The sequence below is a fragment of the Eutrigla gurnardus genome, assembly GCF_963514095.1.
Source record: "Eutrigla gurnardus genome assembly, chromosome: 14".
NCBI classification, from domain to species: domain Eukaryota; kingdom Metazoa; phylum Chordata; class Actinopteri; order Perciformes; family Triglidae; genus Eutrigla; species Eutrigla gurnardus.
This window is the reverse complement of record NC_139937.1, coordinates 17,509,559-17,525,269: the sequence shown is the minus strand read 5'-3', so window position 1 is coordinate 17,525,269 and position 15,711 is coordinate 17,509,559. Positions and strand designations below refer to the sequence as shown.

General features: G+C 43.0%; 2 protein-coding genes across 8 annotated transcripts in view; both read left to right on the top strand.

Annotated features, from left to right (window-relative positions):
- arhgef1 (Rho guanine nucleotide exchange factor (GEF) 1) overlaps positions 1–10,440 on the top strand; it is a 35,295-nt gene extending 24,855 nt beyond the window's left edge. For 4 of the 7 annotated variants that reach the window (XM_084026327.1, XM_084026324.1, XM_084026325.1 and 1 more), the window contains 19 exons: positions 719–730; positions 1,490–1,654; positions 2,657–2,847; positions 2,934–3,080; positions 3,363–3,445; positions 3,722–3,847; positions 4,016–4,130; positions 4,988–5,088; positions 5,270–5,344; positions 5,439–5,514; positions 6,103–6,270; positions 6,366–6,453; positions 6,538–6,645; positions 6,748–6,800; positions 6,921–7,064; positions 7,176–7,295; positions 7,974–8,152; positions 8,675–8,779; positions 9,521–10,440. In XM_084026327.1, the coding sequence (XP_083882453.1) occupies positions 719–730; positions 1,490–1,654; positions 2,657–2,847; positions 2,934–3,080; positions 3,363–3,445; positions 3,722–3,847; positions 4,016–4,130; positions 4,988–5,088; positions 5,270–5,344; positions 5,439–5,514; positions 6,103–6,270; positions 6,366–6,453; positions 6,538–6,645; positions 6,748–6,800; positions 6,921–7,064; positions 7,176–7,295; positions 7,974–8,152; positions 8,675–8,749 (2,026 nt within the window). In that variant the 3' untranslated portion in view covers positions 8,750–8,779; positions 9,521–10,440. Of the gene's footprint in view, positions 1–718; positions 731–1,489; positions 1,655–2,656; positions 2,848–2,933; positions 3,081–3,362; positions 3,446–3,721; positions 3,848–4,015; positions 4,131–4,987; positions 5,089–5,269; positions 5,345–5,438; positions 5,515–6,102; positions 6,271–6,365; positions 6,454–6,537; positions 6,646–6,747; positions 6,801–6,920; positions 7,065–7,175; positions 7,296–7,973; positions 8,153–8,674; positions 8,805–9,520 lie in introns of all 7 variants that reach the window. The other 3 variants (XR_014598274.1, XM_084026326.1, XM_084026328.1) reach the window with 3 other exon arrangements.
- A 2,462-nt stretch (positions 10,441–12,902) lies between these two features.
- Positions 12,903–15,698, top strand: cd79a (CD79a molecule, immunoglobulin-associated alpha). Its single transcript, XM_084026566.1, has 5 exons — positions 12,903–13,035; positions 13,458–13,796; positions 14,253–14,368; positions 14,597–14,659; positions 14,836–15,698. The coding sequence occupies exons 1-5, from the start codon at positions 12,996–12,998 to the stop codon at positions 14,959–14,961; spliced, it is 684 nt and encodes a 227-aa protein (XP_083882692.1). The 5' UTR covers positions 12,903–12,995; the 3' UTR covers positions 14,962–15,698.
- Positions 15,699–15,711: the final 13 nt, after the last annotated feature.

Below are 15,711 nucleotides of genomic sequence, written 5' to 3'. Positions count from 1 at the left end.
TCCTTTGTGTGCGTCCTCCTGTTGTGCATCTCCTAATGTTTACAACAGAGCTTCATTGCAGTCGTCGTTGCCTACAGGCGTTTGTCGGTGCGGTTCAGACAGGTGCTTGTTGGTCAACGCATTGCTGGTTTCTGACTGAGACGTTTTGGACTTTCTCTGGAAGAAGCCTCTTGGTCCAGTTGCCTGGATTTAAAGCTTTACTCTGAACCTGGATGACTGAGAGTCTTCAGAAATTCTGCTTGTTTGGCGCTGAATTTATGCTGCAACACAATATTTTGTCTAAAGCTTAACATGTGCAGATTAGCTACTACTTCTACACAATGTGGCTCATCTTAATTCTAATAATATTTAGTATTTATAGAGCGCTTTTCAAGATTGCAGACAGATATACTTTTACTATATACTATAATATACTATTGACTTGTCTGTTAGTTTTTGTTGCTCGTCGCCCCGTGTGCTTCTCAAGGTGTCTGTTGTCTATCGTTGGCCAGGGCCCGTCCTTCGTCATGCTTGTCTGCACCGTGCGTGCGGGTTACATGTTGTGCCGCTTTCGGCGTCTTGTTGGGCATGCTACTCCTCCGACAGCGGTTCTACAGCGAGTTCAGTATCTAATCATGTTTGGGGGTGTGTGCATATGCATGTTGTGGTTGCTGCTGTGGCTAATGGGTTCATTTGAAAAGGCCGGTGTGTAACGATGTGGTGTCCCATGTTTTTACAGACGGAAGACAAGGTGGGTGTCAGCGCCTTGACTGAGTCACGGACATGCTTCAGGCCTTATACTGATCACACACACACACACACACTTCACATGTTAGTCCTGCAGCCCTGATACACAAACACGACATGGATAAGTATCTGCTCGTTGAAGGAACTGGAAGAAGCTTTGATTGTTGAGATCAGCTGGATTATTTGATTTTCAGTGGATGTTAATGCACGTTGTGTGTGGATTTGGACAAATGTGGACCAGTAACGTTAGCCTAACTGAAAACTCCTGGTCCAGACTTTAAGTAGAAGCAATGCATGGCTACTTACTTAAAACTCTGTTGTACTTTGGCTCCGAGTAACTCATCGGGAAATCTAGAAAGTGTTGGTGTTCAAGTCCTGCCATGTCTACAGTATATGAAGCATACTCTGTGTTTTTATAGTCTAACCAGTAATATGCATGTCACATGTCATGCATATTCACTTGTCACTCATTTTCTCTCTTTCTCTATCGTTTGTTGATGTTATTCTTCCTCTCGAACCTCATTCATCCTCCTCCCAACCCTCATAACTAACTCAAATGTCTATGCACACTGACTTTCTTCTACTTTTATGATTTTCTCTGCTGGTATCTCCTCATCTCTTTGCCTCTCCTCCTTTTCATCTCCTCACATCCTTCCTTGCGTTTGTCCCCCGCCTTGTTTTTCCGACCCCTCCTTCCTGCTACTCTGTCCATATCTCTCTCCTCATCCCTCTCTCGTCCTCTTCCCAACCTCCCTCCCTTCAGTAGGAAAGTGGCGCGTAGCGAGAGCGCCCGAGTGGACCGGCACTCCTATCGGCGCCGCGGCTCTTCCCGGGCCAAACAGTCTCGCTCCCGTAGTGACGTGGACCTCCAGCCGCCTTCTACCGCACCGGGAACACCTACCCCGCTCAGCCCCCAGCACCTCCATCCGTAAGATGGATGAACCTGCTTTCAATGCCCCCCCCCCCCTCTGGTTGGAAGAGGAGCACAGCGGGGACAGACCGGCCTGTCAAACACCCGACGCTTTAAACGCAGCGGTCCTGAAATGATCAGTTAAACTAAATAATCAGCCAAAATGTGAAGATTTGATGGAATAACTATTAGGTCGATGTTTCAACGACGTTATTAAATGTCCTGTAGACACAAACTAAATGACTCAATCTGACTGACATCCGTCTGATGGTCAATATTGAGTCAGTTAACATCTGTTGACCTGTTCTGTGATTGGCAGGCAGCGAGTAACAGCACTCTCAGTGAAAGGTCAGACATTAAGCTCTTTAGGGGGATGATTATTGACTTACGTCAATGTTGACTATTGGGTAAGCCTGGGATGCCAGCCATTTATTAGGCCGGGGTTTGTTTGCTTGCTGTTAAATAACCGTACGTCCACAATACAATAATCAGTCTGTCTGGATTAAATGATCCCAGTAAGCACATTTATTTCTAATTATAATCCTCACAATGACTGCTGCTGTCATGGTGGAGATCCAGTGGAGTGTGGCTTTCTTGCAAATAAAGCCAGAGATTAGCATAACAAGGGAAAAAAACAATAAGTGCATCATGTGATGGGTACAACAGATAACCAGCGTGGGTTTTTATACTTTCCCATTTCACTATTTCTTACAATGAAGCACTTTGAAGTTTCTCATTACCTGTTATTGTAGGATATCTGTAGTGAGTCAGCTGCTCGAGGATAAGCTACAGGAATAACAACAGAAAGCTGATACATAGCTTATCTGCTAGGTACTCTGTCTAGCCATTTAACATCCCCTGGTGTGCGTTTCCAAATGCGACCAGCTGTTGAAAGCAACCGTTGTTCCTCAGCCAGCGACCTCGATATAGCCACCCTGGGTCATACTTGAATCACATTGCACTGCAGCGACCGGTCTAAATGGATGATTCTGCCCCCCTTCCTCTCCCCGCCTTCCTCAGTTTCGATGGACCAGTGTTACTTCCCGAGGGGCCCGGCCAGTCCCCCACCAGCCCCTCCCCGCAGCTGGAGGAGATGGAGCCCCGGCTCCTGGAGTTTGAGCAGGACCCACCCAACTGGAGGGAGCTGGCTCCCCCCGAAGCCCTGTCCAGCCTCAGCAAGAAGGAGACCAAGAGGCAGGAGGTCATCAATGGTGAGGAGATGAAGTGGTTAGAAGGCTAACGGATACAATGAGGTTGCAGTTAAGGCAACATTTTTTCTCCCTCTCCTTCTCTTTAGAGCTGTTTGCAACCGAGCACGCCCATGTGCGGATGCTTAGCGTCCTCCAGATGATCTTCTCCAAGCCTTTAGAGAGGGAGGAGCTCCTGACCGCCACGGAGCTGTCCGCCATCTTCCCCAACCTGGATGAGATCATTGAAATGCACTGTGAGTGCTGCTTTTTTACAGACTTTCTGTTTGTTTGCGCATGAACTGGGGACGATGGTGCTCTCCCTTCCACACAACAAGCAAAAAGCATTATGTAGTCTGAGCGTGAAGCTGTGCGTATCTGTTGCCAGAGATAACGATACCTGTAAACGCCTACATGACAGGATATACTGTAGCTGGAATAATTCGGATACAATAGAACTGTTTTTTTTTTTACTGTTCTGTAAAGAAGATTTTAAATGTGCTTTTCTTTCTTTGTCCGGCTTCCGGCTGCGAATCCAGATAACTTCTACGAGAACCTGAAGAAACTGCGTACGGATGACAACTTCATAGTCAAATCCATCAGCACCACGGTGCTCAACAGAGTGAGGCTCCGTTATATTTCTGTTTATATCATTAAATGTCTCTTTCTTCTCAGTGTGCGGGGAAAAAACTCCAATGGATACGTGTTGACAATTGTCAGCACTCGTGCCAAATATCTGATTTTGTTATTTTAACAAATGCTGAAAGCTATTCATCTCTATAAAGTCAAATATTGGCTGCAACAGCTACACAGTTTACAGCTCTTTCTCCATCTGTCCGCCTCTTTATTCCGCTCTTTACTTCTGGCGATCACAACACAGTGTCATTGTGTGTTCCAGTTCGGAGGTACCGAGGGGGAGTGGTTCCAGAAACTAACAGCCCGGTCCTGCAGTCACCAGACGTGGGCTTTGGACCAGATCAAGAGCAGACAGAAGAAAGAGCCGCGCTTCAACTCCTTCATACTGGTAAACACAGCCGCCAGCGCACAAACAAACACATGCACACGGGCTGAATATTAAGGGTTTTAACGTTCAGACGGACGTGGACGTACTCGCAGATGTGGTGGTTAATGCAACAGGTCACATCTGTGCTCTCATACGTGTGCTCTCATGCTGAATGTGTTTGAATCCCAGGAGGCAGAGAGTAAACCCCAGTGCCGCAGGCTGCAGCTCAAGGACATCATTCCCATAGAGATGCAGAGGCTGACCAAATACCCATTGCTGCTTGAGAATATTGCCAAGAATACAGGTGTGTATGTGTGTGTGTGTGCATCTCATTTTATATCACAATATTGACAAACTATATATTGTGATTTTTTTCTGTGTTACTATTACTATATATTTTTTTATTTCAGCTCATTCAAAAAAAAAAAAAAAAAAAAAAATCATGAACATTTTAGCTTAAAGGGTTTAGGATTTGGTGACATCTAGAGGTGAGGATGCAGATTGCAGGTAATCTGAGCCGCATTTGGTTTGTCCATTCTGGGCTTCTGTAGAAACATGGCAGACTCTGTGAAGAGAAGCTGATCTCGATACAAACGGCTAATTTTGAGCTAATGAAAGCAAGTGATTATACACACTAATGAAAATAAAGTTATGAATATTCAATTTCTGCTAATAGATCCCCCTAAATCCTGCAGACTGTAGCCTTTAATGCAGTTCTGCTCATCGATTTACAGCATTGCCCACAATCTCCTACTGAATTCACTTATTAAAGGCATATCGACGACAGTTTGGTTTATTTTTACATAGATTCATGGTTTAAATCATTATATTGAATTTCTCATAAATCCTGGTTTGTTAAAAAGAGGGAAATGTGGGATGAAAATTGTTGAAATCGTCCCTCACTAATGTCTGGTGTTGATGTAGATTTGTGTGTTTTATATGGAGATCTGTTTGTGTGAATGTGAAAATGAGGAGTAAATTAAATATATGTTCAAAGCAGAATGCAGAACGTTACTTCGCTAATGCTTTAAACCACATCCATATCAGAACTAATGTAATTACACCCTAGCAAAACATTTAAAGATACTAAATGTCCCTGATTTTATTTGACCCTGTGAAAGCTGCACTTTCCTACACGCCGTGTTTTCTGTCTCTCCCCAGAGGACCCGACAGAGAAGGAGAGGATCCAGCAGAGCGCAGAGTGCTGCAGAAAGATCCTCAACCATGTCAATGAAGAGGTCAAAGTGATGGAGAACCTATTGGTGAGAAACATACAATCCATCACTGGAACACACTGTTCTCGTCGTGATTGAGCACCAATTGGAGTCTGGTAAATTCATTTTGAGACCTCCTGAAGGTCTTCGCTTGTTCGTCGTCTGTCCACTTCTGTGCTGTGTGACCCCGGCTGACCTTCTCCCCCCCCCCTGTCCGCTCTGTTCCCAGACTCTGAAGGACTACCAGCGTAGACTGGACACATCGGGGCTCAAACCCAGCAATGAGCTTTACACGGAATACAAGGTGAGGGTCTTTCAGTGCGTTTGCACACGCTGTTGAACTTAACGCGTGGCATTTTATTTGCAGGAAGTCATGATTCTCCCGCTGTCTTTTCTAGAACATCGACCTGACTCAGAAGAAGATGCTTTATGAAGGCACGGTGACCTGGAGGGTCACCAAGGAGAAGGCACTTGGTAAATAAACGTTGGAAATGATGCTGAACTATTTTGTTAATTAAAATTAAACTGTTTATTATCCTCAATATTTATTTTTAATATTTATTCATTTAAAATAAGGCGGATCACTTAGATTGACGTGTATCTGTTTCCAAGGCAAAAAAACAAACAAACCCTCACTGGTTTATTTTGGGTTATTGAGAAAATGAGTTATGAATACTTCTGTTTTCATTTCCCTTTTTTAAATTTGTAGATTGAAGGTTGCTATAAAAGGAAACCCAGCTGTCGTCTAAGTGATTTTGACTGACTTCCTTCTTTATATTCAGCTAATTTGTTTAGCTTCAAACCTCAATTCAATTTAATCTAATTTATTAATGGATCAATTATATGCAGACACACACACACATGCATACACACACACAAACAAACATGCATACACACACGTGGGATAAGCTTTCTAATCTCTGGAATTAGAATAAAAACATGAATAAATAAATATCTAAATGTACAATCTAAAGCAGTGAATGTAAAAAAACGACCGGCAGAGAGCCTCCCTCCTCTCCTCCCCACCTCACCGTCCCGCTCCCTCTCCTTGCCGTCTCCCAGAGGTGCAGTGTGTGTTGCTCGGCGACCTGCTGGTGCTCCTGCAGAGGCAGGACGACAAGATGGTCCTCAAGTGCCAGGGCAAGAGCAACATCGCCGTGCAGGAGGGCAAGCAGATGCTGAGCCCCATCATCAAGCTGGACTCCGTCTTCCTGCGGGAAGTAGCCACAGGTGAGCCGCGACGTTTCATTATTCACGCGCGGGTGTTACCTTCCATCGTGAGAATCGATATCACTCAACCTTTCCGATTTTCTCCTCGCTGTCAGATCGGAAGGCCTTCTACGTGATTTTTACCTGGGACAGCGGTGCTCAGATCTATGAGCTGGTGGCTCAGTCTGTCGGAGAGAGGAAACTGTAAGTGTTGGAGAAACACACGGATTAATGCCGTTTGTTTTTGTCATTTAAATCCACTGATTTATGTGTGTTTTTTTTTTACAGCTGGACCGATGTGATAAAGTCAGCGGTGGATGATCTGAAGAAGAGCGGAGCGCCCATGAGGTTGGCGTTTACTCCTGGAAGTGGAGGCCCTCCCTTCAGTCCCTCCACGTATGTGTGTGTGTGTGTTACTTGTTTACTCTGTTGAAAGACGCATTCACCGGCTGCCAATCTCAAAATATCGTATTTCTTTTGCCATCTTCTCCCCGTCAGGCTGACCGCCCCTCTGAGCCCGACTGAGAACGGCGGTTTGAAAAGCAGCGGCGGTGAGACTGCAGCGCTTTATCCGTTCCAACACTTTAATAAATAGGACAAATTTGTTATTGTTCCACATTTTGTGAAAAGCTGGAAGCCCAGGCTTGAGCCTCGTGTGTGTCTGCTCGTAGATCGAGATAAGGACAGCTTGACGGATGACAAGTCATCAGACCCCAGGCACAGACTGATTGATTTCCTGTCAGACAAAGGCTTCGACTTGATTGGCCACTCCAACAGCGACCAGGAGAAGGTGGCCAACAGTGCTTTGGATGAAGGTGAACGAGGGCGCTTCTTTTAGAGACGGTTATTTTACACCACCAGTCTTTTCCTTCTCGTTTCGTAGTCGCGTCTTTTCTGATGAAACCTCTGAATGTGTCTCCTGTTAGTCATGTCGCTGAAAAGGCTGTTGGTCGGCAGCATCAGTCTATCGGAAGACTCGCAGACGGATGGAGAGAACGGCGAGGAGCAACCCGAGAGTGGAGAAATGGATAGTTGTCGGTCAACGGGTGAGTTTTGGTCTAAAAGTAAGGAAGTGAAAATTAAAGTTTTAGGCCAGACTTTAAGTTGGCACAACTTCTGAAATGTTAAAGTTATCATAAAGAAGTCCCTCTTTGTTTTTTGACGGTAAAACAAGATACGAGTGTTAATTGTTGACCTTCAGAGATGCTGGTTGGCCCTTTGGACGGAGTCAGGCTAGCTGTTTCCATCCGTTTCCAGTCTTTATGCTAAGCTAAGCTAAGCTAACCATCTCTTAGCTGTAGCTTCATATTTAAAGGAGATATATGAGACTACTATACATCTTCTCATCTAATTATCTGCAAATAAGTGAATGAGTGTATTCTTTTCATCTCTTCGTACTCTGAATGTGGTTTTTATTTGTATTGGATTCTCTTTCACATATTTTGAACACATGCCTGCGGTTAACATTCAAATTAGTTAACATTTATATTTTATTTTATTATTTTATTGGCAAAATACATTTTGTTGTTTTTTTTCCTCTAAAAAAAAATATATTTTGAGACTTATTTCCCTATAAAATGGCATTCCAGAGAAACCACATGACGAGGTTACAGGAACCTGGACAGGAAGCTTAACAATGCACCGTTTTACTGATCATAATTCACTGCACCTCTAAACAAAGCTGACTCGTGAAAAACATCTCAATTGGGTTTTTCCGTCCGCAGAAGAAAGCCAGACGACTGACGGGGGAGCGGAGGAGGAGAACTCTTGTGAAAAAGAAGGCGCTGGGATGAAGACGGAGGAGGAGAGGAGCATCAGTGCGCCCCTGGTGTTGTCCCAGGAGAGGATGGAGGAAGTGTGCAGGAGGCTCCACAGTCTGGAGGAACAGCTAAAGAGACTACAGGTGAGGAGGAGGGGGGGGGGGGGGAGGTGCAGGAAGCGGGTAGAATGACGGGCAGATAAAGAAAAGAGACCGAAGAAAAGATGGGAACTGACTAGAAAAAGACACACGGTTGGACATCAAGTATTTCACTGAGGATAACTTAAGTAAGGAGCGAGCTGCGGTATACTTTGGACAAATGGAGCCAAAATGGCACAAAGGAGAGACTAGAGAATAGAAAAACCATTTAACCACTGCGGTTATTGCTCGGCTGAAAATTGCCTCGTGAAATTGGACTTGGCTGAAAATAGCTATTATGTCCAGCGCCGGGCGATGGGATGTGTCAGAGAAGCAGCGAGGGAGATGAAGAGAGGATGTTAAGAGGAGGATGGTGTGTGTGTGTGTGTTGTGTGTGTTGTGTGTGTGTGTGTGTGTGTGTGTGTGTGTGTGTGTGTGTGTGTGTGTGTGTGTGTGTGTGTGTGTGTGTGAGAGAAAGAGAGTGTCTGTCCTCAGTTCCTAAGGTGATATTGATTTTGTGTGTTGCAGACTGTAGAAGAGGAGCACCACGGGCTGCAGGAGGCCCTTTCCAAGTTCTCACTGGAGGGGGGAAACTTCCAGTGAGACGCCACCACGCCACCTGCTGGCCACTAAGTGAGAACGACTATCACTTTTTAAAGTACTGTTAATATATTTAAAGCGCTCCGGTATAGTTTAAGTAGCATCCTTCGTCATCAACTGCGTACGTTTTACAAAATGTGATTATCTGTTATTTCTTGCACCAAAAAAAAAAGTTAAGTTATTACACTTTCTATAATAATGATGATGATATTATAATAACACTTTATTTCTGAAGCATTTTTCAAAGCAGAGCAACAATGTGCTTTACACGGGGGAACAACTTAAAAAGGATTCAGCACTATAAATGAGATAAAATCAGACCATTTAAAGTGCAAAGAATGAAATAAAATATCCCATAAACAATAAAATAAGATGATCACTTAATTGTAAATTGCATGCAAATATAATAATACTAATTAGAATGCTGTGTACATTCCTGTACACTTCACTTATTATCTGTAGATAAAATGATTAATAAAACTATTTTCCAAAATATATATATATATATTTTTTCGCCCTGAGTGTCTGCAGTCGTTCTGTCATTCCTCCATTAATAAGACGAGCTTTTGTGTAGATTTGTGAGCAGATAAACACTCTGTTGTCATTAGATGATGCCGTTTAGTGGCTTTATGGAACTAAAACTGTAAAAGTGACAAAGAAAATTGGTTTTGAAAAGTGCCCGTCCCATCCCAAGTGGACATTATGCTCTCGTTCATCATCAGGCATACTGTTATCTCACATTCCAATTTTCTCTTGTCCCTTTCTTCTGTCCAGATGTTTTTACTGGTGCTGGTTTGGAGTGCAAGAGTGACTTTCAGAGGCTTCCCTGGAACCGTCTAAACCCTCGTAAAGTCAAGCCTGGACCCGTTGCTGCATTAGGGGGCTTTATGCACAGTGCAGTGGTTCAGTGAAGGATCATGGGAGGAGTGTGTGCATGCGTGTGTGTATCTGTCTGCGTGCATGCTTGGTAGAGAGGTATACAAAGAAAAAGAAAAAACACAGAAAACAACCTACTTTTGAGTGGGAGATTGTTTTTGCAGAGCGGTGCCAAAAAAATAAATAAAAAATGAAGCAATATTTTCTTGCTGTGAGAGAGAGAGATGCTGCCTAACATAATGTAGTGATTGCGATCTGCTGTAACACACATACGCACACCAGAGACGTGCGCGCGCTAGAAAATAATCGACTTTATTGCCAATAGCAGATGTGCAGTGAAGGAGAAATCCTGTGTTTGCCCGCCAGGTTGGCTGTAACCAGGTGGAAGCCTTAAGGGGCCAATGTAGCGTTTGAAGATGTATTGAAATACTACTGCTGATATATAGTGTTATTTCTAGTCTATGCCAAAGTACCACAGAGATGCACTTTTTTTCCAGAACAAACTTAAGTTGAACCCACACTGTTTTTTTTTCTTTTTACAAAAATCTATTTACTCTCTATTCAATGAAGTTGGGCTTCATGTAGGCAGCCCTCGTTATTGAAAAGATTGCATGCACGAGTGTGTGTATGTGTGTTACCAAGTTGTTTTAATGACTGTTATTCACATAGAAACATTTATAAATAGTGGACCTGTAGGTAAACATGCTGTTAATAATGGAGACGTATTTTGTATTTACTGCTTTTATTTATTCCCTCTGAGTTCTGTCGGGTAAAGTGAGTTGCCTCACATGAGTGGAAGTGTTGCAGCACTGGGCCCCCCCCCAAAAAAAAAAAATGTGTTTAGAGAAAAGATGATTCATAAGAAGGCAAACCTAGAACGTGTAACGAAGATCGAGGGTGAAGGTGGAAGCTGCAGGGTCGGGGAGTGTGTTTGGAGGTTTATTTGAAGGCGGCTTGAACCAGACGGTCATGAGATGATGTGTAGGCTAGAATACATGAGATTACCATTTGCCCTCGCTGTATTTAAAAATGTACACACACACACCTACAAACAGTGAGAGCCCAGTGCTGCAGACGTTTTCACGAAAGGTCGTTTTCTTCATTTCTGCAGCGTCACCTTTCCAAAACTTTAAATGGAGTTATAAATGATATTATAGCGTCCCATTTTATTATCAAAAGATTCTATTCTTCCCTGGTAGAAAAACATTTGCATCGAATTGTGTTTCATTTAGCAGTTGATTGTAATTAGGACATCGTTTCGAGGACCAAAGACACAAGAAAGCACCGTTAGATCCTCATACGAGCTGTAATTCTCTTGATGGCGTGCTGTGTCTGTGTAGTAGCGTGTCACTTAGCGCCTGCAGCTGCTGTTTCTCTCTCCCTCCAAACTCCCAACATGCGGCGACTTAAATGAAGAAAAAGCACATAGAATAATGAAGCAATAAAAAAAAACAACCTGGATTTTCGATTCTCTAATAAATGCTGGGATGAAGAGTTCTCGCCTGCCCTCGCCTTATGACCAAAGCTAAACACAATCTGTAGACTTGTGATTTTCTTGCATACACTTCAGTGACTTTTATATGTAAAGTTGGGGGTCATTAAATACCCGTAAAAGCCGGAGTTGACTGCGTTAATCCGACCTGGATATAGAGCTGGACCCGTTCCAGCTTAGAAGAAAAGAGAACCAGGCAACAAGACAGTGACGCTAGATAAGGATACACAGGAAAAAGAGGAAGGAAGGAAGGAAAAGCTGCAGTCGGCTCGGCTCTCACCAGCACTGTGATCACGATCACTTCCTCACATGCATTCTCACCGCTGTTGCCACGACAACGCGCGTCTCCTTTGACCCCGCTGAGTGTGAACTTGGTGCGGATGGTGGATGCCATTAGTCCCTCAAGTGTCTAAATATTCATTCTTTGCTGCCATCCCCCCCGATGTCTTCCTCTTGTAAAATGTACATAGATGTTAGCTTGAAGGAAAAAAAAATGATAGAGAACGCATGAATGAATTGTTTATTAAGCTTGTTTGCTGCATACACACCCTCACTTGTGACAGCATGATCACCTTTTCCTACCGCACAGTTTTTACCATATGTTGTATTTGATTTATTAAACGGGTCGGGGGAGGTTTTTTTTGTTGTTGTTTTTTTCTTCCAAACAACCTTTTGTAATTATGTATGCATTTGACCATAACGGTGAGAGACAGGATGTCTGTAACTCGTCTATGCATGAATGAATTGAACAAATATGCAAATATCGTTACCCGGGATATATTTTTGTTCTTCTTCTGGTGCACGGTAAAGCACAAACCTGCTCTCTGCACTGTGGCTATCCAGCTTACAGCGGCGTTTAAACGGATCAGCTGGACCACTGGTCAGCAGTTGAAACCCAGTTAACACCAGCTTACAGCGATGGCTGAACGACTGCTGCAGACACTCCTCTCTCTCTCCTCCGGATGCTTTTCCTCATGCGTTCTATACACAAACCGCTAGATGTATAGAAACTGTATTTATAGCGTGGTGCCTTGTTTTCGTGTTGTGTTTGGGCTGTTTTTCACGGGAGGACTGTGAAATTGACCTCTCGAGAGTGAGAGACGTGACTAAATACCTAACAGTTATCGAGAGAAACCAGTCCAGGTTTCTGTCTTTGTGTCCGCAAAAGCTATTGCTGTGTTGCAGCAGTAGGTTTTGAGCCCTCCACCAACTCAGCCAGCCAGTGCCCTGTATAGAAAATGACACTGCTGCTTGTCATACAGGCTTCTGCCATCATGTCTATAAACAATGAAATATTGCAAGAACTATACTGTGTATTTGGGTTTTGATTATTTCCTTTTTTTATCGTGTAAGAGGCTCTTTAATGATGTATACTTAAGGAAATTTGTGGTACGTACTGTTTTTTAATTCTTCATTTTTTTAAATAAATTGGGGAAATAAATATATCTGCTTTGCCTTTTTTTTTTACATAATTTATACTGTACTAATGTTAGAATGGCGTGTGAGCCAATGGTTTGTGATCAAGGTTAGTTAGACTCTTTATAAATCCAGGGATTAAGATCCAATGTGTATTAATTTCATATCCCTTTGTATCCTTTTAAAATATACAACGTAAGTATATAGAAAGGGAAATGTTGCCCTCATAATATTCTTCATGAAGAAATGAACATATAATCTATTTTTTAAATCCATACAGATGTTACTTTTACGCAAATGTGGGTGAGTCCGAGTTCATTCAAGCATAAATCCTGACTGAGGAAAAACAAGACACCAGCGTGTTTGCACAACATAGAAGCTCAGACTGGGATCAGTGTTAGATCATCTGGTCCGGGTGTATTTCAGTACATATTTGTATCTTTGGGTGAAACACTTGCCAACACAATGGGGATGGTTACAAACGTTCTGCTCTGCAGCTTCGTCGGTGAGTAACATCCATTTATTCTAAGAAGCCATATTAATTAAAATACTCTACAAACACTTTGTGTTTGTGTAGATTCAATTATCTTCTGGGTTTTGTGGAACATAGGCATGTCCGTATATTAAATAAATGTACTCTATATAATGTTTTCTTCTCTTTTAGCTGTTTTGCTTAATGTTCTGCTTCAGTGAACCACATCTCCAGTCAAAGCAGATGGCCGTGCTATGATGTTGCATGTTTGCCGTGTTCCTTTTGCTTCGTTATGCTGTACATTTACAGTGCGTTCATTTATATTTGTACTCAACTTTTCACAGCTTGTACGCCTTTTGGATAAACAGGTTATCATTGTGATGGGACAATCATAATTACGTTATTTGACTAATGTTGGGTGGAGATCAAATGAACAAATGCTTCTCCCTCCGCAGTGGCTGTTGCTCGGCCCAAGATCATTTTGGAGGCGGACAGGCCCTATTTGAGGGTGCATGTCTTTCACACAGCTGAGCTGGAATGCTGCTACACAACCAGTGATCCTTCTGTGAAGTCAACTTGGACCAAACAAAACCAAACTGCCAACAAAACCAAGGGTCTTTTTACCGTGACGCTTTCGGACCGCGTGGCTAAAGGAAACTTTTCAGTCTCCGGCAAATCATGTGGCACCCTAACCATCGAGCCGGTCGAGCTGGACGACTCTGGACTGTACCAGTGTTGGCTGAACGGCAGTGACGTCAACCTCTTCTCACACGGCACCTACCTGCAGGTCTACAGTGAGTGTTCGTGAGCGTGGTGGCGTGAGATGGAGTCAAGGGAGCTCTAAGAAGTGCTAACACCTCATAAGCCCCAAAATCCTGTTAACGTTAGTCCATCCGAGAGCTGTGCGAGTGGTAGCATCCATTGCATAATCTTTGCATGAGCAGAATGCTCTCATTACAGTCTGCTGCTGCACTGGCCGTTCACTTTAAATAGCCCTGAGAAGAAGAACTGAGATCAAGTTGCAGTCAAGATAATGTTAAGAGGCATTTTGTTCCACACTGAAATGCATCATAATCTCTGTGACAAAACGTCTGTGATGCACGTTAGTTTTGAGATCCCTTAAATAACAACCATCGATGATCATTTTTATACACGCCAGGTTCTTTCTGCTGCTTGCTACAAAAACAGGAAAGAACTTACCTAGTTTGTTTCACCTCTGAACCCTGTCTGAACCCCGTCTGTGTGCCCAGAGCCGCTGGAGAAGACGTTAAACCTCCGCGAAAGCACCAAAAACAAGATCCTGACAGCCGAGGGAGTCTTGCTGCTGCTGTGTGTGATTGTGCCTTCTTTCACCATTCTCCTCAAGGTCAGAAGGTCACATGACACCATTACCATTACCATACCCCTAACTTGTAAGCATTGATGTCGATGCAATGGTTAATTCCCCACATTTCTCAATAATGGCATTGCCATATCATTCACGATATTTCGACCCTATACGTTTCTCATCATTTTCATAGGGCTTTTTGCTTTCCTTTCATGGGAAATTGAACCATTGCACCGCTTTAGCAACTTCTTTTTTTCCCCCCAACAGTCAAATAGACTGAGGGAGCTCGAGAAGAAGAAAGCGATGAGGGAAGAGGAAAACATATATCAGGTAAAAGAGTCGCCTCCTCAAAGACGATAAGCAGGCATGTGAGACACACTTGTGCGAGTCACATTGCTGGAGCAGGATTATGAATATGAATGTTATCCTCTACTAATCAATTTAACATGAATGTGTTTAATTGATGTTTGCTTGATTTCCATCTTTCATTTTATCTAATACGCCAGGGGCTTAATCTGGATGATTGTCAGTCCGCATACGATGAGATTCAACGGTCCCAGGCACATGGCCCGTACCAGGATGTGGGAAACCTTAAGGAGGAAGACGAGCCGATCCAGCTGGAGAAACCCTGAAGAAAAAAGGGGAAAAGATAGAGAAAGGGAAGGAAATAAGGAAGAGATTGAACTTTATGATATCTGGATGATAACGGTTTCCTTCTTTAACACAGCCCGCAGTTATGTTTTCAGCATATGATCACATTTTTGTTTAATTAGCTTGCTTGATTTTAAGATTGAGCATTGACCTTTGGCCATGGCAGCAGCAGTGTATATAAAGAGTCCCACCACAGGATTGGCTCGGTCATGTTGTAACCACGAGTATAGAAAATGTAGGTCAGAAGTGCAAGTTCATTTCGAAGTGACCTCTTTTCTATGTATGGTACATTCTGTTTCTTGTACAAATTATAGGCATTTAAACATTGAAGTGTGCTCCTCAACTTTCACAGACAGCAGGTCTAGAAAAGAATGTTAAATGTCTTTTTGAACACCTATAAAACCTTTATGTTACGTATAAAATTGGAAGCTATCCTTTAGGTTTTCAAAAAAGTGCAGAGGAAATACGCTTCCTCTACAGTTGGTAGCTGTCCTGAGCTTTTGAATGATCTTCCTGTGCAAATGTAGTAACTTTCTCACCCTATAGTCATGGAATTAGGCTAAAAGTTCATGACAAAAGAGTGAGTGGAGCTGGTGATGAGAATATTTTGTTATCAGCTTTAGATTTCTGTTCATTAAAAAAAAAATCACTGCAAAATCACATGACTGGATGCTTTTATGTTTGACAATGTATTTGCTTCTGCCAGAATAAAGTTACATAAAAAAAGACAC

Bases quoted from the DNA above. Each gene is read 5' to 3' on its own strand.
- cd79a (XM_084026566.1), top strand. From the start codon at position 12,996: ATGGGGATGGTTACAAACGTTCTGCTCTGCAGCTTCGTCG. The intron at 13,797-14,252 runs GTGAGTGTTCGT...CTGTGTGCCCAG, and splicing joins CACCTACCTGCAGGTCTACA to AGCCGCTGGAGAAGACGTTA. The intron at 14,369-14,596 runs GTCAGAAGGTCA...TCCCCCCAACAG, and splicing joins CTTTCACCATTCTCCTCAAG to TCAAATAGACTGAGGGAGCT.